The sequence below is a fragment of the Dermacentor variabilis genome, chromosome 1, assembly GCF_050947875.1.
Source record: "Dermacentor variabilis isolate Ectoservices chromosome 1, ASM5094787v1, whole genome shotgun sequence".
NCBI lineage: Eukaryota > Metazoa > Arthropoda > Arachnida > Ixodida > Ixodidae > Dermacentor > Dermacentor variabilis.
In genome coordinates this window covers 43899337-43922512 of record NC_134568.1, presented here as the reverse complement: position 1 = coordinate 43922512, position 23176 = coordinate 43899337, and the positions used below count along the sequence as shown (strand labels likewise).

Genomic DNA, 23176 nt, shown 5'->3' with positions numbered 1-23176 from the left:
CCTGGTGCTTACCGGCCTTTATCAGTGATCTGGTGCAGCTACGTGAACAAGAGCCAAGAGAAAAAAAATTTGCCTTTGTCAAGGCACTGAATCATGACCATCTGGAATCAGGTTAGAAAGCAACGCTATAGCGTGCATTCGTCAATACTTCGTAGCACAAGGTTGTTGATTAACCAGAGAAGTTTCGCACGAGAGCGCGAGCTTACACGAGAAAAGTACGGTTGCTCTGTTATATGATGCAATCCTACCTCATTCGTCGGCACAACTTCAAGTTTACAGCACGAGATCATCTCTTTGATCAGTTGCTAATCACCGTCTACAGAAGTGGCATCACAACTCCGAGCGATAGCGATAACTCCGCGTCGTAGGCACAAGTTCCGACGAATCCTAAGAGCCGACACAATCAGCTGGACATGCTGGTCAATGAGAAACGAATGAAAACCTACTGTGCTCGACAGCAGCAATATACGCGTTCTTTCTACGTACAGTTCTTGCGCTCCTTGTCCCAGTTTCTTGTGAGCAGCTCGAAGCTTGTCGCAGCTACAATGACGGTCGCGATGACCGCCAAGATGGCTCTGAAAACATATAAAGAACAGCACTAATATAGTCAAGTGTTCGACGAAAACTCGTCTGACGAGGGAACATACTATTGCAAAAAACGTACACTCGTCAAGGATACAGGCTGTGAAAAGGAACCTGTTACATTAACAACAGTTAATCTTCTCAAATGCTGAAAAGAGAGGAACGCAATTCATTCAAGCCCCGCCGTGAATGAATTCTGGGATTTTACGCGCCAAAACCACGGTATGGTAATGAGGCACGCCATAATGGGGCACTCCGGGTTAATTTTGACCGCCTGGGAGTTCTTTAACGTGCACCCAATGCACTGTACAGGCGCCCAAATCTTTAACTGGTGTGCGCGAGCGGCGACTTTTCCGTGCGTCAGCGCCGTATGACGGGGCGCGGCTGCAAAGAGTCTGAGGCTAAGCGCATGCGGACAAAGCGCGCTCAGCTGGGCCCATCGTCTGCTAAGCTGTTTCCAGCCTCGCCCCGTCATACGGCGCCGACGCAAGGAAAAGTCGCCGCTCGCGCACACCAGTTAAAGATTTGGGCGCCTGTACATGAGGGTTTTTGCATTTCGCCCCGAATGAAATGCGAACTTCGAGCTCAGCATCGCAACATCGTAGCCGCAAGCCACTGCGACGGGTCCGTGAAACGGCGTATAGGAGCGAAGTGCGCGGTGGTACCAGTGGGCGCGGGACCATCACTGTCAACATGTCTCACGCTTCGCGCTTTTGCGCATTACAGGTGTTCCTGCCGCTTTTCCTGCTGTCAACCACACCCTTGCCTCCTGGTGAACCCGAATGCCTGTCCAGCCCTATGCCATTGACGCCGCACTGCTATCAACCGCACTACGCCTACCGTACTGCTCCGCTCGTCATCTCCGTCTTTGCGCATCATCCAAGTTCACGATGACGTCACCAACCACAGTTCATATAAGAAGCCGCCAGTCCGACAGTTTCTTCAGTGGGCGCGGGACCATCACTTTCAACATGTCTCACGCTTCGCGCTTTTGCGCTTTACAGGTGTTCCTGCCGTTTTTCCTGCTGTCAACCACACCCTTGCCTCCTGGTGAACCCGAATGCCTGTCCAGCCCTATGCCATTGACGCCGCACTGCTATCAACCGCACTACGCCTACCGTACTGCTCCGCTCGTCATCTCCGTCTTTGCGCATCATCCAAGTTCACGATGACGTCACCAACCACAGTTCATATAAGAAGCCGCCAGTCCGACAGTTTGTTCAGTGAGCGCGGGACCATCACTTTCAACATGTCTCACGCTTCGCGCTTTTGCGCACTACAGGTGTGTAACGTTTTTTCCATGTACGCCAGATAGAGCGGTGACCGTTTCCTATTATTGTTCCCGCGCCCACGAGTGCTCCGTGATATTGCTGTTGATTGTTTTTCAATGGTTTTTTTTACTACTATGCTCTGGAGATATTGAGTCGAACCCAGGACCCCCGACTCGTTCACAGTCCTTGGCTGAACTACAGTCCTTGCCTGATGAGCCAGGCGAACAGATGAAAGTCATATTTCATATTCTAAAAGGTCTTCGGGCTCGATCCATGCAATCGGCAAAAAACCAGTCCGATATGGTCACTGAAATTAGAGCCATCAAAGCCAGTCAAAAAATATTTAAATCAAAATTGGCGCTATCGAAAAAAGACTAGATGACCTAGAAGATAAAACGAACTCACTTGACCAAATTGATCACGAAATAGCCACCATCCAGACCTCAGTACAGTCGCTGTCAATCAATTCTGCTTCTTTGCAATCATGGAAGACCGAACTTGAAGATCAATCACGACGCTGCTACCTCATTTTTTATGGATTAGATGACCACCGGGAATCGTGGGCTGAGTCGGAAGAAAAAATTAAAGTAGTTTTGGCTGACGCACTTGACACTCTTCCGGATTCAGCCATTGAACGCGCTCATCGCCTAGGTCAATATTCGCCAGGAAAACAACGTCCGATCATTGTAAAATTTACTAACCTTAAGATAAAAGAGATAGTCCTCTCTGCGCGAAAAAAGCTGAAGGACAAAAACGTCATAGTTAATGAAGATTACTCACCTGCTACACGTCACGCTCGAAAGAAATTCACAGAGTTTGCCAAAAGTGAATACGACGGAGGTCCGTATAAGCTCCGATATAACAAATTACTAATGAATAAGAAATACTACATGTATGATCCCGAATCTAACTGCGTTAACGAGCATACGCAGCAACCGCCGTTAGATAATCATCCTACTAACTCTGTTAAACAGCACGCGCAGAAACCGCCCCCAGCTGATAATCCCACCAATTCGGCTCACGACAGTCCGTAGGGATGCGCGAGGGGATGTGGACGTTCTTTTTCGCAGATATCCGTTCTTTTTACTAACATCCGCAGTATCATCAGCAGACGTGACTGCCTTAACTCCGCCATCGACAGCTGCAGCGCTGATATCATAGTGCTAACTGAAACCTGGTTGCGTCCTGAAATTCGAGAGCACGAACTTTTTCTTATTGCGAATAATTTCTCTATCTATCGCTGCGATCGCATTACGCGACAAGGAGGAGGCGTACTGCTCGCTATCACAAAAAAAATCTCGTTTCACAGTGCATCCACATCAACACCCCTTTAGAAACTGTCTGGGCATGCGTCGCCCTAAATCATAAAAAGTTATTATTGTGGTCTGTTATCGGCCCCCTACCTGTACACAGAACTTCTTAAATGAATTACACGATGTTATTAACATCGTTTCATCCCGTTAACCAAACTGCCCATTACTTTTGCTTGGTGATTTTAATATGCCAAACATAACCTGGTCTCCCACTGTCCCTGCGATACACCCACTTTCACGCTTGCTAAAGAATTTTTAGAAATGTGCTCAGTTTCTTCTCTCGAACAGCTTGTGACTGAACCGACTAGACTCTGCTGCTAATACCCTTGACCTCGTTCTCGCCTCACAGCCCGACCTAGTTTCCAACATCACTCACGTTCCAGGAATGAGCGACCACTCTTTACTCTTTTTTCACTTAAATCTCGCACAACCTAAACATGTCAAAAGAACTGTAACCATCCGTAATTACGCGATTAATAGAGAATTATAGAGAAATAGCATTTCGACAGCCGTACAGCAGAAACTAACTGGGCAATATTCGTAGAAAAAGTTACCTAACCAACAAGTACATTCCCATTCACATCGTAACTAGCAAGCCAGAAGCTCCCTGGTGTAATGTTCATATAAGACGCTTATCAAATGAAGAGTCGATTGTACAGGTCGGCAAAATTTTCCTCGATTGCAGCTCGTTGGAGTGCCTACCGATTGGCTTCAAGCGAATATGTATCAGCGCTAAGAAACGCCAGAAACAATTTTTTATGTCGCACGCTGCCGTCCATGTTAACAAATGATACTAAGAAATTCTAGCGCGTTATTAACCAAAAAGATGGTGACACCATAACTCTTGTAGATAACTCTAGGAATGCCATACCCTGTGATCATATCTCGTCCGTCCTCAATGAAACATTTACCCAAAACTTTTCTGTAACCTGCAATGTTTCCCCCCCCCCCCCACTGCACCTTGTTATGATTACCAGGCTATGTTTCCAGTTACAATTGAACCACGTGGCGTCGAAAACGGGATTAAATCATTGCGTCTCTCCTCCGCTCCTGGCCATGACCTAATTTCTGTGAAATTTTTGCAGAGCACTGTTGTTTATTCATCTATTTTACTAGCAAAACGTTTTCAACAATCGCTTGACACAGTATACCTGCACCTTGATTGGAAAGTCGGTAAGGTGATTCCACTTTATAAATCAGGTGACAAGCATTCTCCTCTCAATTATCGGCCTATTTCACTAACCAGTATCCCATGCAAGATATTAGAACATATCCTATATTCACAGCTTGCTAACTTTCTTGAGTCAAACTCATTTTTTTCAAGTTCGCAGCATGGCTTTCGAAAAAACATTCTTGTGAAACGCAGCTGGCTTCTTTAATACATAAGCTACACCTAATTCTTGATACTCGTTCAATGGCAGATCGCATTTTCTTAGACTATTCCAAAGCTTTCTGTGACACACTTTATAAAGTGCTACTTCACAAACTACAGCCCATGAACATTGACCCCAAAATTCTTGCTTGGATTGAGTGTTTCCTTGAAAACCGTTCGCTAATAATCTTAACTCTCACTCAAACCCTGTCCATTCCGGCGTCTCACAAGGCCGTCCTCGGGCCTCTTCTTTTTCTAATCTACATCAACGATTTTCCTTCTTTTTCCTCTCATATCCATTTATTTGCGGATGACTGCGTAATCTTCAGAGAAATAACAAGCAGTGATGATGTAACCGCTCTTCAGTCCGACCTGAACGCTATTTCATTGTGGTGTAAAACATGGCTAATGGAATTTAACATCACAAAATGTAAATCTCTTCGCGTATCCAGAACTTGCAACAGTATCCCCACTTATTCCTTAGATCATGTCCTCTTAGAATCGGTAGGCTCATACAAGTACCTTGGTGCACACATCACTTCCACTCTCACTTGGTCTGTACATATCACATACATAATTAACAATGCTAATCGTATGCTTGGTTACATCCACCGCAACTTTTCTAAAGCACCCTCATCCCTCTAACAGCTGTTGTACAAAACGTTAATACGTCTGAAGCTAGAGTACGCCGCATCCATCTGGGGCCTTCATCATGAAAACCTAATACAGTCACTAGAAATGGTCCAACATAACTCGGTTCGCTTCATTCTTTCCAACTATAACAGGACCGCTAGCATATCTTCAACGAAATCAAGCCTTAATCTACCATCCCTAGCCTCAAGTCGAAAAGTGTTTCGTATCTCTCTGTTCCATAAGATGTTTCATCATCCACACTTGCGTAGCGAATTAATCCCTCTCCCACGTCACCTATCATCGCGATTAGATCATGCCTACAATGTCTGTGTCCCATTTTGTAGAACTAACGCTTTCTTTCAGTCATTTATACCTCGTACAGCAGCAGAGTGGAATCACCTTCCCGCACTGAAAGCCACCATCAAAGATTACCAGCTTTTCAAGAATGCCTTAGCTCATATTGTATGAGTAGAGACACCTGTTACCTTCTTATTGCAGTACTCCTATTCCTTGTATCACATTTCCTATTTTTCTTGTTTTGTATGCTTGTAACCACTCCCCTCTCCAATGCCAATGGCCCTGAGGGTACATGAAATAAATAAATAAATACACTGCGGAAACAAACAAGGCCCTTGTAAGGATTTTCACAGGCCACGGTGTTCAAATCGCCCGCGTCCCTTCCCGAAAACTTGGCCAACCAGTGGTTCGTCCAAAAGACTCTTTGGAGGGGAGTGACAGCCCTGCAGTAATCTACAACATACTATGTAAAGAGTGTGACGTGTCGTACATCGGCGAGAGGCGGAAGCTTTAAAGGTCGTTTGAGCAACACAAGAATGATGCCGCCTCTACACAGCCGCAAACGCCTTGGCGGAACATCACGAACTAACCGGACAGACCATTGACTGAGACTCGGCAGCCATCCTTTCAACCGAGAAACATTTATGGGTTCGTTTGCTTTTAGAGTCTTACGGCATTCAATCAACTAGACGCACGAGAAACAGGTAATCATCTCGAGATAAACACCCGCATGCTGCGCCACCTCACCCATAAATAGTCACACGCACATGCTTGTATCTTCTTTGTGATCAAGGGGTCCGAAACGTCATTTTATTATTATTTTTCTTTTACCCTTGGCGAGTGTACGTTTTTCGCACCAAAGAACAGCGCTCAGGGAAAGCAATTTGCTACAAAGAAAAAAAGAAAAACGTCGGTACCGTTTAGTACGTAAATAGTTATTGAGGGCTGCGAGTTCGTTGACACTTCCTCAGACCTAAAGAATTAAAGCCGAAAGAGGAAATATGCGTCTTCTATTTCCCTTATCTGTACATCTATGTCACCAAAATTTAGGCGACGCACTTCAGTAGGCGCAGTAAATCTTTTTTTTTTCTTCGATAAATGATCGCATCTTGATGGGGTCACGTCGTCAGTCTTAGATAGGAAACCACCGCATCCAAACAACTATTCATAATTCATTCGTTTATTAGCGAACAATAGGTTATTTTCCACGACTGTATTGTAATTCGCCAGGCTGAAGAGAAACAAAAGACAAGAACGCGTGTTTGCTCTTGCGCGATTTCGTGTGCTTTAGTCACACTTGTGTGGTTTAGTATGTGTGTGTGTGTGTATGTGTGTGTGTGTGTGTGTGTGTGCGTGTGTATGTACGTGTGTGTGTGTGTGTATGTACGTGTGTGTGTGTGTGTGTGTATGTACGTATGTGTGTGTGTATATGTGTGTGTGTATGTGTGTGTGTGTATGTGTGTGTGTATGTGTATGTATGTATGTATGTAATGACTGGGATCAGCGGTAACGGATCGCACATTACAATATGGTGAAACATTCTGACAGATCAATGTGAAGAAAATCCCTTAATTTACTTACTTCTCTTTACTAAAAATAAACCTTCTACCTATGGTGGTCAGAGATGAAGTCTCACAAAAAAAGGAAGATCACGTTTACTTTTCGAGAATAAAAGTGACGATGCGCTCCCCGCAACCATCAACAAAAACTCTTTCCTTTTCCTATCTCCTTGTCGTCGTTGCAGATTGGCGTTGCAACATGTAATTATGTGGCGCATGCATCTTTATCTCCGACTTGCATGTAAATGAGCGTGACTCTCCTGCTCAAGAAAAAAGAAGTACCAACGTTGGATTTTGTCTTCATTAACGTATTTACCTGCATCCTGGGCTAGTGCGTATACACAAATTGCCAAGAACTTTTGACAGACAGGAAATGGCTGTTGGAGGGGCACCTGAAAGGGTTCCCAAAATAATGTTACTCCCGCTATCCTTCGTTAGAACGTACTTATGCGCCACGTGTTCCATTGTCAAGATAACTTCTTTCGTACTGCAGACAAAATTAATACAAGCATTCGATGATTTACTTGCACTTGCTGAAGCGTTACGGAAGAAATGAAGATTCAGTAAAGGCAGCATGCATTTACATGAAATGACCGCACCATGTGAGTTTAATGTTATAGATCTGGAGACAAACTCGGTAGCATACGGCGTCCTTTCAATGACGACAGTGGAATTAAAAAAACATTAGGGGTGTGTGAAAAGTAGCCTTTGTTACCGAATCAAATACGAATAGAACAGTATATAGGAGAAGCGAATTGAATCGAATATGAATCGTATGTAATGCCAGTATTAAATCGAACAGATTGGAATGCCGAATATTTTTCACATAGTTGGCGAATGATGTGCAGCCATCTTACTAGTTTCCTCGAACAATATTCACATCCTGGTATACACATAAGAAAGTTTCTTTCAGTACACTTCCAGTACTCTGCATAGCAGCTTGCTCGCAAACTTAAAATAGCGCCGTTCCAAAACATGCGCGGTCATAGATTATCCCAAATGTTTACCTTGGCCATATAAAATAGGTGCTAAACCACGGCGGACGCGCAGTGGCTATGGCGTTGCGGTGCTCAGATCTAGGTCATGGGTTCGACCCCACCATGGCGGCCACATTTCGATAAAGGCGCAGGGCACGAACTCGCGTGCTCGTGTGCATAGATTTAGGTGGGCGATTAATAAAATCCCCGTTGGTCAAAACAATGTGAAGTCCTCTGCAACGGTGTGCCTCATAATCGTGTCTTGAATTGGGCCCGTAAAACACGAGAATTTAGTTGTTTTTTTTTTCATCTGGTGTATTCCTTCGCGATTAAACAAGAAATGCGTGTCGTCTGCGGCGATGGCATAACGAAAAAAGAAAGCCGACACTTTTTGTTGAGTTTGAAGTGTCGCGGCAGATGTTGCCACTATTAAAGAAGGTTGGTTTAGGTACTATCATGAACCAAGATTTAATAAATACGCAAATGGCACGTAAATGGGACGAACCAAGGGAATGTTGTTTGCCGTCACTTGGAGATACTCTGATTATTTTTTTCAGTCCACCTAATTACATAATAAGTCCTAATTATTTATTCTTCTGAAATATTATTATTAGAGGAAGAGTGTAAATGAGAAAATTGTAGAGCAACGTAAAAAGCTCCCGACACACTTTTCTGTTGCTCAATGCGTGCTGCATAAAAGCGTTTTTTCCTAGCGTGAGAGAAGCTCGGGACTACACGCAAAGTGCCGCGAGCGGCCAGTCACGCAGCAACCTTGCGTGTATTCACGGGCTTCTTTCACGGTCGGAAAAACACTTTTATGCAGCACGTATCAAGCAACAGAAAGCTGTATCGGGAGTTTTTCGCGATCCTTTATAAGTTTACAATTGACACTTTTAATCTAGTAATATTATTGGAGAATTAATTAACACTGATTATGTAATTACGCGGAATGCAAAACGTAATCTGAGTGTCTCCAAGCGACGGCAAACATTACCTTGGTTCTGTCTAGCTACGTGCCATTTGCATATTCTTTAAATCTCGTTGCATGACACTTGCGACACCCTGTAGAAAGTGTGCTGCAGTATGACGTATTCTTATTTAATCCGATGCTGCAATGTAACGTATTCTTATTTAATGCGTTGAGAGAACAAAGGTGCTACATTTATAAATAATAGCAAACAATACTAACTGCCCAATGTCTAAGTAGCATTTTATTGTGAACGATGTTGTTTAGACAGAAATGTCTGGCTGTCTGAGCATGCTCTAGTACGCTACAGCCCTTGTGAGTGGGCTGAAAGTTGTGATATTTTTGCTTTAATTTCATTGCGGCTCGTGTACAGTCTACGACATAAATTACTCAAAAAATATTCGAAAAAGTACTCCGATTTTCGAATTGCGACCATTCGATTCGAGGACCAAATCGAGTAGTGAATGTGTTATTAAAGGACCGAATCGCATAAGAGAGTATTTGATACGTTATTGCACATTTTACTATATTCACTCACCCCTAAAATATTTGAAGGCAAAGACTGTGGAACGCTCCAACGAAGTGTATTTTAGACCTCATTTATATTCCTACAGTACTTTTGGTCCTCAATGCCGCACGCATTATAATTTTTTTCCATCTTGAATGCACACCTCGCCCACAAAAGGTTCACTGCAATATAATTGCGGCACACTCACATAATCCATGCCTGAGTGTTGTCTATCCCCTCGTCCACGCTTGTCACGCAGTTCTTGACGTTGATTGTCGCAAAGCTTCCCAGCACTGAAATAAAAAGTCGCGTTCATTTGGCAACTTGTGCTATTCAGTTCACTTCATTACCTTTTTAAACATACATTTAGGCGCCATTATATATCAAAATACCACATTGTATCAATGATGTACTTGCATCTCGTCCTCGGAATTTTATTGAACAGCAAAGGCTTATAGAGAAAACACCTCATTTCTTGCTGTGACCAAACAATATTGCTCCTTGCAAGGATCAGGACGCGTAGTTGCAAAAACCTCTTAGGCTAAAATTGTTCATAAAGGAAAAGTTCAGCCAGTCTCAGTGCTGGAGTGACCGTTAGCAAAGGTGGCTAGCCAATAGGTAATAGCACTTACGAACGAAAAGCTTTGTGTAGTGGTTCCACGAGCATGTTCCGATTGCCGCTTTGCGCCACTCCCGATTCGACGCATAGTCACTTTAACAGCAGGGTGAGGCAGACCGCTTTATTTGCGCTGTATGCCGAAGCTTCACTTTACGCTACCCTATACACCACAGGCGGGGGGGGGGGGGGGGGTTGAACCACGAGCTACTCATGGCGGTGCCGCATGCGTGATCAGGCAACTTGAGTAAATAATAATTTGACCCCAGTGGTTTCAGTCTACATGACCATATTGCAATGTAGAAAGTCGTACCTAGACCTTTGCGATGATTCCCTTCAAGTTCCCAAAATAAACGTGCGCCATGAAGCTTGTTAACTGAGAAGTTAATAATGTAATAAATTTGTTTAAGGAATGAATTCCGATTTTTTTTGCACATGGTGTCCGCCTGGGCAATAATTATTCACTAGCCACATAATCCAAAGAAATTTTGTAAGCCGTTTTTTTTGCAGTATTCGAAGTGAGAAAAAACACTGTGTGTTGTCGATGCTGCCTGAAGTAACGCCAATAAAAGCCAATGGCAAGTGTTTTTCAGAATAGTATTTACCTGAGCTAGTTGGTTCAAAGCTAAGGCGAGTTTAAACAGCTCAAATGAAAAAAAAACTTAAGATGTCCTTGTCTTTCCTGTTTATCCCTGTGCTGTTTCAGTTCAGCTGTTCAAACTCGTTTGAGTGTTGGTCATCTGCGGTGACATGACTCAACAGACGCCGATTTCTCAACAACCTGACGGTGGCGTCATCTGTGACAGCGCAGCGTGTCTCGTGGTGTTTTGCCCTAACGGTGATAGATGGCGCCACTATTTCGTTTCAGTGAAATCGCGAGATATGTTTGTTTGACCATGGCCTAGGCAGTCTTCCTTTATTATCGAGAAACAATACGAACGAGACCGCCAAGATAGTGCCCGAACATTACTGCTGAAAGGAGATAAAGCGCAGCGAAAATCTACAAAATCGTTTACTTCACATGAAGGGAACAAATTGATTATAACCCGCCGTGGTTGCTCAGTGGCTATGGTGTTTGGCTGCTGAGCACGAGGTCGCGGGATGGAATCCCGGCCATGGCGGCCGCATTTCGATGGGGGCGAAATGCGAAAACACCCGTGTACTTAGATTTAGGCTCACGTTAAAGAACCCCAGGTGCTGAAAATTTCTGGTGTCCTCCACTACGGCGTGCCTCATAATCAGAAAGTGGTTTTGGCACGTAAAATCCCAATTTTTTTTAACTGGTTATAAAAGACTACCCGTTCGGCTTACAACGGGCAGGCCTGGACGGGCCAGATGCCGCCATGTCAGGTGATGTAATTTTTGTTAGATTGGTTCGACGGAAGCCTGCCGGTAACCTCGACAAAAGCCGTTTATGCGGTAAAAATATTGCACTAGAATTTCTAGTAAGAGAAAATTCCAGCAAATTCTGATGCGGGACATATTATTTGTGAAGGCGGCTAGCCAATGGCGGAGTTACCCTAAGAACGAAAATCTTTGTGAATTTTGGCCCCGTAAACAAAATGTCGCAGAGGAATAGTAAAGCAATCTCTAAAGCACAGCGCTTCCCAAAACTCACAGGAGTGGGCGATGTTGGTGATGTCTTGCTCGCTGCACGAGTCGATGACACAGACGCCGAGGCGAAGGCCGGTCAACTTCTTATCTGTCAGATAGCCCTTGAAATGTTCGACCTAGGATAAAAAAATAAGACGTCTTGTTAATCGAAAATAAATAATTTACCGGTTTACAGTGTCTCGGTCACAAGCATTCGAACAAAATATATATACAAAGCCAAGCAATAATGGTCAGCTCCGTTCCACCCCAGCTCCTAGCAAGAAAGGCTTAACTTTTTTTTTACCTGCAATGTTGCTTTGCTCCAAGTGTGCAGACAATTCAAGGTAATGTTCAGTGCACAACAAGCGAGTAAGTCGCATTCATTTATTGTATACGAGCTTTATTTTAGGCAATGTGGGTAGTTTCGTGTGTCAAAGTGACACTTGTGGAATGTTACATTTTCTCGAATTTATCAACCCTGCGTTTCCTGCAACGAAAAATGTACAAAGCAAATAAAATTAAGGTAAAAATAAACAAGTCCCGGTTGCTTCTATTGTACAAAAAGTTGGCGCATGTGGGTAGAAACAGTGGTTAAATGTCATTCCACAATTCATTACCAAAAGAAAACTTCGAAAAATCATACCCTAGTGGGTGGGTTGGGTGTGTAAACACCATTTTTATACCGTTACTCTCTGAGAATTTCGAAAACGGCTGCCTTCATTAGCACAACACATTTATTTTACTCTTTCATTAAATTTAGAGTGCTAAAAGGGGGATTTGTGCGAAACACACATATTACAGAATTTGAGGATTCTCGGGCACTCAACAGTTCAGGCAAGTATAGAGGGCCTTAGGTATATATTTCTCAGCGGTTTGCCCCAAACCATTGTTCGAGCATGTCATATGGTCCCGTAGACTATAAATGTCCACATGCTGCTTCACGTACGCGGCGTCCCTGGTGGCGAAGCGTACAGCCTCTGCATACACGTTTTCGCCGACAAGTTTAAGTATGGCCAACCTGTCATTCTCCTCCGCGCTTCTCTCTCCCTCATTCCCTCAGCTTACGGCGTCAAGCCGAACTTACGCAGTCCCAGCTTCTGGTTTTAGGCGGAAGCGATGTCACTGCCGCACAGAGGTGCGAGCGTGCAACAAGCGAAAATTCAGGGACCGAAAATCCCGGATGTGGAACAACCGGAAGTGGAAACCCCCGAAGGGCAGCTGGTATGAGCGATGAATTAAGGAACAGCGGCGCACCTCGAAGGTTGGCGCGACTTAGCAAAAGCAGCGGCGCCGCGCGAATGGAGGTGCTTTAGTGAAGTGGAGAGTGGTCGAGAGGTTACACTTCCGGCTGACCATTTGTACGTCCACAGTTCGAATTAGAGTGTACTAGACTATGGATTCTAGTACTCTAGTTCCAATTCAGGCTGGGTTGCTTTATGTTCACGGAAAACACTTCGGGATTACTTCGGCGGACGCCCGAAAGACTAAGGTAGCGATAGCATAAACATATCACTGTAAAAATAAAACGCAGTGTGCATTTCGGCGAGACACACATTGGGGGAAAGGGTGCTATTCCAAAAAAAGTCACCCTTTCAAATGGGTGTATTATTTCGCCTAAACACTCTTTTATATGGATCTATGAGCGTGAGTTATAAGACATGAGAAAACACCCTTAAGGGTGCAATTGTCCTTACTCTGTTGTTTGCCATACCCTTATCTGACACGTCATAAGAAGCCAACAAACACTGATAACAAGGACAACATAGGGAAAATTACTTGTGATTAATAAATGAAATAAAGAAACGACAAATTAATGGAAATGAAAGTGGATGAAAAACAACTTGCCGCAAGTGGGGAACGATCCCACTAGCTTTGCTGGATCGTTCCCCACGTATAAAACCATACTTTCGAGTATAAAACCACACTTGAAATATATTGTCCTTTGCATCTCTTATTGCTCAGTCTGGAAAAAATAAGCTTTTTCTTTACGCATGGAGTGCAGCACGGCATAATGTAAACGAATAAGTGCGTGGAGGCCTGCTTCTAATATAAACTGCACAAGTGCCTCTTGCAACCGAATGTCCATGATTAACCGCACGTAGTCTTTAGCCTGGTCTATCCGTAAACACCGGCGCTTCTAAGTGCTCTCTCTAGTGTAGCTGCTGACCCAGGACACGGCTACTGCAGAACGCCTACGCAGGCTCTTTAGCACGAAATAAGAAACAAATTACTTATCTAACGCGACAAGGGGTCTTCCTGTCATTGCTAGGAAATAATTAAAAGGGACCCAGATTTACTTTCCGCAGGTGATATTAGTGGCTGGACAGTGTTGTAGAACGTCCAATTTCTCGAAGTGGCTATATATAGTTTAGATGAAATTAAGGCTCTTAGTACACATTTACACTAGAGTTCTTGGTAGCCAACGGGACATTCATTATGATATACTTTCCTGCCACTTATGTCCTATTTCACAGTCTCTTTCAGATGTAAGGAATTATTAGTTCCTAAAAACAAGTTCAGCATACCGTCTCATATTTCTGACGGTTGTACATACATCATATTGTTAGCTGCTGCTTACTCTCCTCCCCCCAACCCACCCAAAAAAAAAGGAGCACTCCAGCAAAACATGGCAGGAAACGAGGCAGAGACCGAGAGACAAATTATAAGAAAGCCGACTGACCCGTTCGTGAGAGAATGCCAAGGCTGGTAGGATCTCGTCGATGAAAGAAACGTCGTCTCCGAGCTGCACATGCATGTTGCAGAACTGACCCCGGACTTTCTCGAAGCCGTTGTCGTCGCGTACCACAGTCTCGATGCATTCGTCGTAGGCACCCACTTCGGCCATGTTGACCTGGAGGAAGCCCGTTGGATACTTTGCCGTTGCGTCAATCACTGCGCCAAATTGCGGCCGTAGATGCACAAAAGAAAATGAATGTCTGTAACTCTGGTATATACAGGTTGTGTTCCACATAACTTGAGCCAAAATTTAAAAATGTTGGCAGTAGCCTAGAGTTTTTTTTCCCTCAGCTAACGGATTAGTTATGTTTAATTAATCAACTTTTTAAGTATTGGCTGCAGACCCCAAGTGTGATACGCATAGTTGTCCTCTCAATAAAATGTTTCCAACATGATATATCTCACGTGGTCCTTTTTTCCGCGTTTCAAAGAAAGCCCGCGAAATATGAACAAAATACCACGTGACGGGGCGCTTGCGCACTGTTATTGTGCTGCTCTCAAGCGTGCGATGGATGAACAAGGTCAGCTGCAGCGAGACTGGCCCACGACAGGACATTTGCACCGTCATGCGATAAGAGCCGCTTGCCCAGATGCCTACATCAGGCATAACGCCCTGTCGCGGCACGTGCCAGACTACTATAAATAAGCATTGTCGCCCGCCTACGTTCTCGGCCGTTGGAATGTCCTGCAGGTGCTCCTACTGATCATTTCCGCTACTGAGAACATTAACCCTTTATTCATGAGTGTTGCCTACGGGCAACACATAAAAAAAGTTCATTATTTTTTCATTGGTATGCGGTTTTACGTGCCAAAACCACGATTTCTTTATGAGGCACGCCGTAGCGGGCGACTCCGGAATAATTCGAACCACCTGGAGTTCTTTAACGCGCGCCTAATTTAAGTACGGTAGTGTTTTCGTATTTCGCTCCCACTGAATTGCGGCCTCCGTGGCCAGGATTTGTTACCACGACCTCATACTTAGCAGCCCAACATCATAGCCACTGAGCAAGCACGGCGGGTCATACCAAAAAAGAATGCTTTTCTTGCCGAGTTTCAGTAATGAGTGCGAAGTTTCTCGCTAAATGTCTTCGGTCAACACTGAATGGCAGGCAGAAAGCGTCATTTGTGGGTTTAGAGCAGGAACACTGGACGAGGAGGAAGAAGCTTGTCACGCGACTCACTGTCTTCTGAAAGCAAAGCCACCGCAGACAGGCCGATTCAACATATCCAGCAGCAGTGGTGCCACACATGTGATGTAAAGGCAATGAAATGCGCATCTATGGTTCACATATGATGAGAGCTTTCTATGCAAATTGAAAACAAAGCCCTATGTGTATTGGGGTGAACCCTACTTCCAGTTTCCTAGCTGGGGTTTCCCCCCCCCCTATTGCAGAAAAAATATTCTCGCAAAATATTTGTTTTTCTTTTTGTTAATTATGTACATTCTTGATGTGTTTTGCATATTTAGGTAGAAAATAAACATTTTTCTTGCTATTTATATGTCTTGTCATTAAAGGGTTAACCTGCATGGTGTGAATCGATATGCGAGCCGTAATAAAGTACGGGTTCTTTTCATTCGGTTCTATACGTTTCTTGCCATGTACGACTTACAACCCGCCGAGCGCATTGTCAATGTAGACGTAGTGCCGCTCGGTCGCCTCAAGAAGCGCAAAAAGCAAAATTGAAACTATAGCATCGTAACGTTATCTCGGCCTCCCTTTACGTTGAATTAATACTTAATGTAGGTCTGGGAAGCGATGAAGGTCGGCAACAACTATCATCCACTGCTCATTTACACTTAAACTGCATTAAATGCAGGAAACACTTGGTATGTACTTACTTAGCTTACGCGTGTTATGTTTTTTTAATTAATTTCATCACTGCAAACTTATTTAGAACTGTCTTGCAGCATCTGTCTGGGTACATGGATCCCGTCAAGCTGCTTTATGGCAAGATTTTGTGCGTGTTCCCTGCATTTTATTTCGATAGCAACTATATGGACACTCCAGGCGCATTTATGCCATCGTCGTCGCCGTCGCAGTGAGGTTCCGTAAGAGTGAAAGCATGTGCGGGTGAGCCGGCGAATGTGCTTCAATCTCGCATGCGCGACAGAGGAACGCAGCGCGGATGCTTGCCCTCTCCTTTGGTGCGCGAGGCAGGGATTGAGGCGAAAGAGGAGGAGCGTTCTTGGGCGGCTGCTACGGTGCCTCGTTGTCCTCCTCGCCCGCCGTTTCGTACAGAGTGGAGGCAACCGCGGCGTCTACTACGGCGTTGGGCACGCGAATCGCGGACGCCGTAGTAGACGCTGTTACGATCGGCCTGCAGGGGTACTGCTCTGCAAAGTTATCTCAGCCCGCTGCAGGCGCTTCGATCGACCCGCGGTGGTGGCGTCCTTCAGAGAACCGGCGAAGACGACAGCGCTAACCGACCATGAACTCCCTTCGGAGAACGTTAATACACTATGCGTCTTCTTCGCAGAGTCGGCAACGGCGACAGGGCTGCCCACGTTTGGCGGCCCACGTATTGTTTGTTGATTTGCCGTGGCCTTCATGATCTCTCTGCAGCAAGAAGAGCTACTCTAACAAAAGGGTGCTTTGCGGTACGTTTTCCTAGGGCCCCAGGATTCGTCAGTCTGCTGACGCTCGTGGCGACTACCGGAGAAAGTCAGCTCTGGAATTAAGAGGCGCCGTCTGGGGTCTGGCGTGACCACCTGGCTACGAGGATCCGCTCAACTCGGGTTCTGGGAATCCAAAGTGTGTACGTGTGTGTGTGAGCCCTCCCCCTCAAAGGCGGGTCGACTACGCCCCAACGGCTGTGGACGGTCCGATTGGACGAAGTCTGGACAGCAGTATTCCCTCCCCTAGGGATCTAGGCTGGACAGAGGCTTTCTAAGCAGCAGTTTGTCGGCTGCTAGAGGGTGCTCGTGCTCGACAAGCGGTGTGCTTAGTTTTTGGAGCTTCGTGGTCGTGTGCTGTATGCTTCGTCTTGCGTGCTCCATTTGGGAGTCACGCTAGACTGCCGAAATGTATCGCTTCTTTTAATGTAAATATGTAAATAAATCCTGTACTACTTGTTCTCGATGAGAGCAAGTTTCTCCCTACACCCACGTCCCAAGCGTGGGTGAGTGGGACGACGGTATGGGCCAGCTACCACATAGTTCATGCCCGACTAGAAACCTTACAACGCTTTGGCGGACTCCGTAGGGCCGCGTTGCCGGCGCTCGTGTGCCTAGAAAGCGATATGCCGCATGGCTAACGTGCGCGCCCGCGCGGGCCTCATCTTCAAAGCGATCTGCGATGTTTGCAGAGTGCGCGTAGTGCCGGTAGCTTCGTATGCGCTATGCTTTCGGCGTTTCGTTCGCGCTGAAGCGAGACATGCATGAAGGCCAATTCGCTTGCTGCTGCCGTGATTCCTTACTCGAGAATTTTCAAAACGAGTTTCCGCTCTCATCGAGCGAGACGTGTTCATGTTAACCTGTGCGCGCGTGACACCGTGCTGGGTAATTTAGTTGAAACACGTTGACGGGCTAGTTGGTCTAACTCCATGAAAGAATGTGTAAGCGCGACTGAACAAGGACGTAGTCAGAAGCAGACACACAAAGACAGCGCTGTCTCTGTGTGTCTGTTTCTTTCTACATCCTCGTTGAGTCCCGCTTACACATTCTATCATTGTTAATTTGGTCAGTAAGCGAATGTTTACTAGATTATACGGGCGATAAACTACTATCCTTGTTTCGTACAGCTATCTACTAATTTACTATCGCAATCGGTGCGTCGCCTTTCGGGCGGAACTGCGAATTTTTCTTTGTAAAGAATGAAAAAAACAAAATTAATGAATAAATGGATGAACGGGCGAACGAACTGATGAACGCAGGACCACACTGAAGAACAAATGAAGGAACGAACTTCGAACAAGAAACACCCCTATAGTTGCTGTATAGAAATGACACACTGCGACAGGCAGATGTGGTGAATGGTGAACTTAAAATGTTCACCATTTCTTGCCAGTCAAAGCCACCACGCACAAAAGTAGTACTATCGAAGCCCTGCGTTCACAAGGAAGAGTTGCCATTGGTGACCACCGTCACTACATTATACATTCGCTCATACAGTTGGCCAGTGAATCGTGATAGCGAACTTGACATTATAGTGAAGGTCGTCGACCGATGGCAAACAGTACTTACAGAACAACCGTTTCGTTGATTCCGCCCTGATCACGGACTGACAAAGCACGTCGAACGTTAGAGGCGTTGGTAAGAGCCGGAGCTGGCCAATTCTGATTAAGAAGGCCACCGGAGAATAGCCAGCAGCTGTTACGATTGAAATGCTTTGCGAATTCGGCGCAGGGCCCGTATTCGTCAAATCCTCCTTATGTGAGATTTCCTCATTGGCTGGTGCTGTGCACCCGCTACTCAATATAACATTCAGCGTGGTAAGGAAAGAGTCTTAGCAGCGATGGCCTGCTGCGAACAGCGCTTACGTAAGGCAAGTTTTGTGGGTACGTGTCCAGGATCTAAATTTACAAAACATCTCTTACGTAAAATAACTTCTTTAGGGACTAACCTTGGGGACGTGCCACTCGTGATAGCAATTGACATGCTAATGATAGCGAATGGTATTCACCTAAGAGAACTTTTGCAAATACTGATTCATGACAGAATTCATAAACGATTTCATTCGTAAAAGCTCTTTGCCGTTGACCAGCTGCCCACGCTATTGATATCGCCAACACAACTGTATGGTACTTGTTCTTGAGAACAGCTCTAGCGTAAGCACGTTCTTGTGATTGCGGGAACGAAAGAAAGCTTTGCTATTGTGAAGCCTACTTATGAATGGCTGTCACAGTGGCTGTAGTTTCGATCGCTTTCACGAATGGCCCCTTCTTGATCTCGCCAGGCGTTATTGCGCGTCGAAGGCTTCGTCATTCTTAAACCATAAACTAGGAGCCCTTGAGAAGGGTCAGAGCCTGCATTGACAAAAACGTTGTCACGCGATAAGTCCTCGTCAGATCAGGTGCCAGACACCCGTTATTTTGCACGTATTAGCTAAAGCAGCCAGCCTAAGGAACTGAAAGCTTTGTGGATTCGTCACCAGGGGCGGTATTCACAAAACTGTTATGTATACGAGTTGTATCCCAGGACTAGCCTTCGCAAGTTCTGTCACCTCGTTATTACACTGATCGTTATTGCCCTGAATCTGAACGCTGGCCAATGAGGAAACGTTCTTACGTAAGAGAAGTATTCTTTACATGGGGTTAGCATTTGAATAGCTCACATTACGTCAGACTAGTTTGTCATTTATCGGCCACCTTCGCTAACACTATGTTCATTACCGTGATTGTTCAGGCGCTTGTTCTTAAGAATAACTTTAAATCTTAGGTTGCGTGGCAAAAACTGCAACTTAGTAAGTAATTTCCCCTTCAAAAGGCGTTGTGGTTAACGTACGACGTGTTTTGAGGATGCAGGCCTTGAAACTCAATTCCCGAAGATTTTTATTTTTAGAAACAAGTGTTATTTGCTATTTCCCTGAGGTATACGCTAATATTTCTAACATCACGATTGTAGCGGAAGAACGCTCTTGTGAATACCGGGCCTGGACCCATATTTCAAAAGTGCTCTTACGCTATAAAAGCGCGATCAAAAAACAAGGTCACAGAAAACGACACGACGAGCGTAAGAAAGCCAAACTGCAGCACACTCACATCTTAAGGCCCATGGCTCGAGTGCTTGGAGGGCGCGCATAAAGTTGAACAGGCCGAAGGTGCATTCCGGAGATATATCCGCCTGGAGTAACTGCTTCGTGAAACTTGGGCCTGCGCTAGACATGAGCTGCTTGATTCCAACCCGAATGCTTTCTAGAAACTTGGACTTCTCGGGACGAGAAGTGTTAGATACTATAGCACTACTAGGAGAATCCGTGCGCTGCGTGTCCATCATAGTGCCGCTCTCGAGTGCTGTAACACTGGTCCTTGTTTCGTATTGAGAAGTCCTTTCTTGTGTATTCAGGGGTTCTGCCGACGTTAGAACAATCGAAGGGGTCACATCTTCTACACGCTGGTCTTCTTGTACTGCGTCTCCACCGGTAAACTCCTTTTGTTTGACCGTCGCCAATACCAAAGTGGACTGACCTTCTGGAGCCCCTCTAAGGTTGCGTGGCAAGAAGTGCGACTCAGCAATTCCCACTTCAAAAGGCGTTGTGGCTTCAGGTACCATTGAGAATCCTCCTTGGCCACTTGTCGTTTGCCCTGGGAGGACAGTAGCCGGCGAAGTGACGCTTGCGCATGTGGTTTGGGCGCAGTACGTAAAGAGAAGCGACGCCCAGAGAAACTGCAGTGCCAGCATTCTAACTCTCCGCAACAGTAATCCTCTGCCGAAAACCAACATTGATGCGCCCTTCACCAATGTCACTCACGCTTATAGTAACACTGGCACGGTTACAACAGTCTTCGAAGAGTGATGAATAGTGGAGGAGGCCAATAAAGTGGGAAGCAATCTATCGCTACGCTCCGAAAAGGCGAAATGAGTTCTTTCGTCAGAAAATGGTGGTCTTCAAGAGCCACACAGACCTTGTCAGGCGCTCATAGCTGTTAGGTAGCTAGTTTCAAAAGGGAATAATTTAGCGGCTGCGTACGGGGTTCGAACACCAACGTCACTATAACAAGTACACCACAGTCCGTCTGCGTCTTTGCCCGCTGCCGCTATGAGACCCGTATGGTTTTATCACAACTTATTTTTTTCAAAGGCAGCTCTTAATCCCAAGCACGAAATCTCTCCCCCTCTTTATTTTGCCTTTCTTACTTAGAGATGTAAATAGTCACATAACATAACGACCTTTGGTTCAGAGGAGGAGTGTCAGGGACCACCACACGTTTATCCTGATATTTTCTTCGTCACTGCGTGGCTCTTCAATATCTGCGATGCAATAAAATTAAAGAAGTGAGCGAATGAGGAGAAGATAAACGGCGGCGTTCGCGGCACGCACGCCATCTCCATAATGAGAGGCAGCTGATTTCGCAAGCCTTGCAAGCATTTGGTCACGTGTAGTGCATTGACGCGCGCGCGTGGAGGTGGGGCTATCGACAAGTTTCTCTCATGCGGTGTTCGGATGCAGACAGGCACGTATATTGCAGCGTAAGGCGTATGAGAAAGCAAAGGTCCTACGTGGAAAAAGAGAGGGGGTGAACGGTGGAAAGTGGGGAACGGGATCTGTTTGCAACTTCTGGTTTTCCCGTCAGCCGGGACTTCGATTCATGAAAAAAAAAAGTCTGCGGTGCGTGAGGGGTAAGCGAAGTAAACCAGCAGCCAATTTTGGCTCAGCATCCCGCAGGCATTGACCGTTGTACTGATGATGTGGCTCCCATGGCTTTGAAATATGTCCCTTAGAAAGATGTCTTTGTACCAAATTCACGGCGCGAATGCCAGAAGCAGTAGCCGCGACGTAAAAGAAGCTATTCAGGTTATGCGAGTCCCTGCTTTTCGGGACACGCGAGATGAGGCTTGTTGTCAGAAAACGTTTGGCTTATAGTTAGCGTAGCTGCTGTTCTGTTGGCATACCTGGAGAAAAGTCTTTAACATTAGCAACGCTGATGGTCAAGATGCTTCAACATAAACAAATGCAAACACAAAGGACCAGATACTCAAACACAAGTGATAATCTCAGCCTTGACTCAAGAAGTTATCTATAGGTACGCACAAACCAGAATAAGAGGAGGTTGTGACAATTTATTGGCAAAACCCTAACAAATATCAACAGTTGAATGGTAATTTATACCTTGACTCATTTTGTGGTTTTTAAATTGACAGCGCGTATGTTCGCGCTTTCACTGTTCAGAATGGGACTGCATTTCAATATCTGGTTTTTATCATGCGCATTTTTTTTTTGCCTGTAATAGTCATGTCGGGTCAGAGTACTTGCAAGAAGCTGCTAGCCTGAAAGTCTGTAATCGCTTATGCACTCCAGTTGTTACTCTGCACAACATTTTGTTAACATAGCAGTTTGAGCATGACACAAGACGAAGCACTTGCTTAGTATTTTCCAGCAGTCCTGATCACCTCGTCAATAAAACATTTGACGCCCTGTTTCGCCCTGTAATATAATACCCATCCTGCTGATATTTAAACGCTAAAAAGGAACGAGCTACTTCATAGCTTTTTCCCAAGCTGAAGGAATAATTTACGAGCACGCTTAGTTTTGGGCGCCGCCCATAGCGATTGCTCCTCGGCAAAGATGTTAAACTGATAGTGCATCCATGTTTCCTGCCTTGAGCGCAGGTCCATTGCGCATATCTGAAATGATGACCTTGTAGGAAAACAGAGATGAAAAACCCAAATGTCCGCGAATGCTGAGTCAGTCATGCGTCACAGAAGCCCGTATTCTTCGAACAACAACAAAACCAGTGAAGGCTGCCGTTACGCGAAGAATGAAAAATACAGTACGAGCAGCAACGGCCATGGCTTGTTTTCATGCGCCACCTATGTAAGTCAACTCGCCGAACACATACTCACGCGTGACGCCGGTGAAGGGAATTTCTCGGAATGCAGAGGTTATCGCCTCGCGTCAAGGGGCAAAATAAGGGGCATTGTCGAGAGCTGCGCGTGTATGAAAAACATAAATAAGTGCCTTAAGATTGTCCCCGTAAGTTCACTACGTCACGTTTTACTTAGGAACGATTGATTCTGCTTTACTCCTTAAGAGGAAGCTTTACCTCGGGCACAATTCCGACGCGACCTATTCATATACATGTAAAACGCAAA

The 23176-nt window shown here is 45.3% G+C and overlaps 1 protein-coding gene across 1 annotated transcript in view; it reads right to left on the bottom strand.

Annotated features, from left to right (window-relative positions):
• Positions 1–20635, bottom strand: part of LOC142572645 (nose resistant to fluoxetine protein 6-like) — a 41860-nt gene extending 21225 nt beyond the window's left edge. Inside the window, exons 1-5 of the mRNA XM_075681952.1 lie at positions 20125–20635; positions 14369–14580; positions 11714–11825; positions 9688–9772; positions 487–575 (exon numbers count right to left, since the gene is read on the bottom strand). Coding sequence (XP_075538067.1) covers positions 487–575; positions 9688–9772; positions 11714–11825; positions 14369–14580; positions 20125–20635 — 1009 coding nt within the window. The remainder of the gene's footprint in view (positions 1–486; positions 576–9687; positions 9773–11713; positions 11826–14368; positions 14581–20124) is intronic.
• Positions 20636–23176: the final 2541 nt, after the last annotated feature.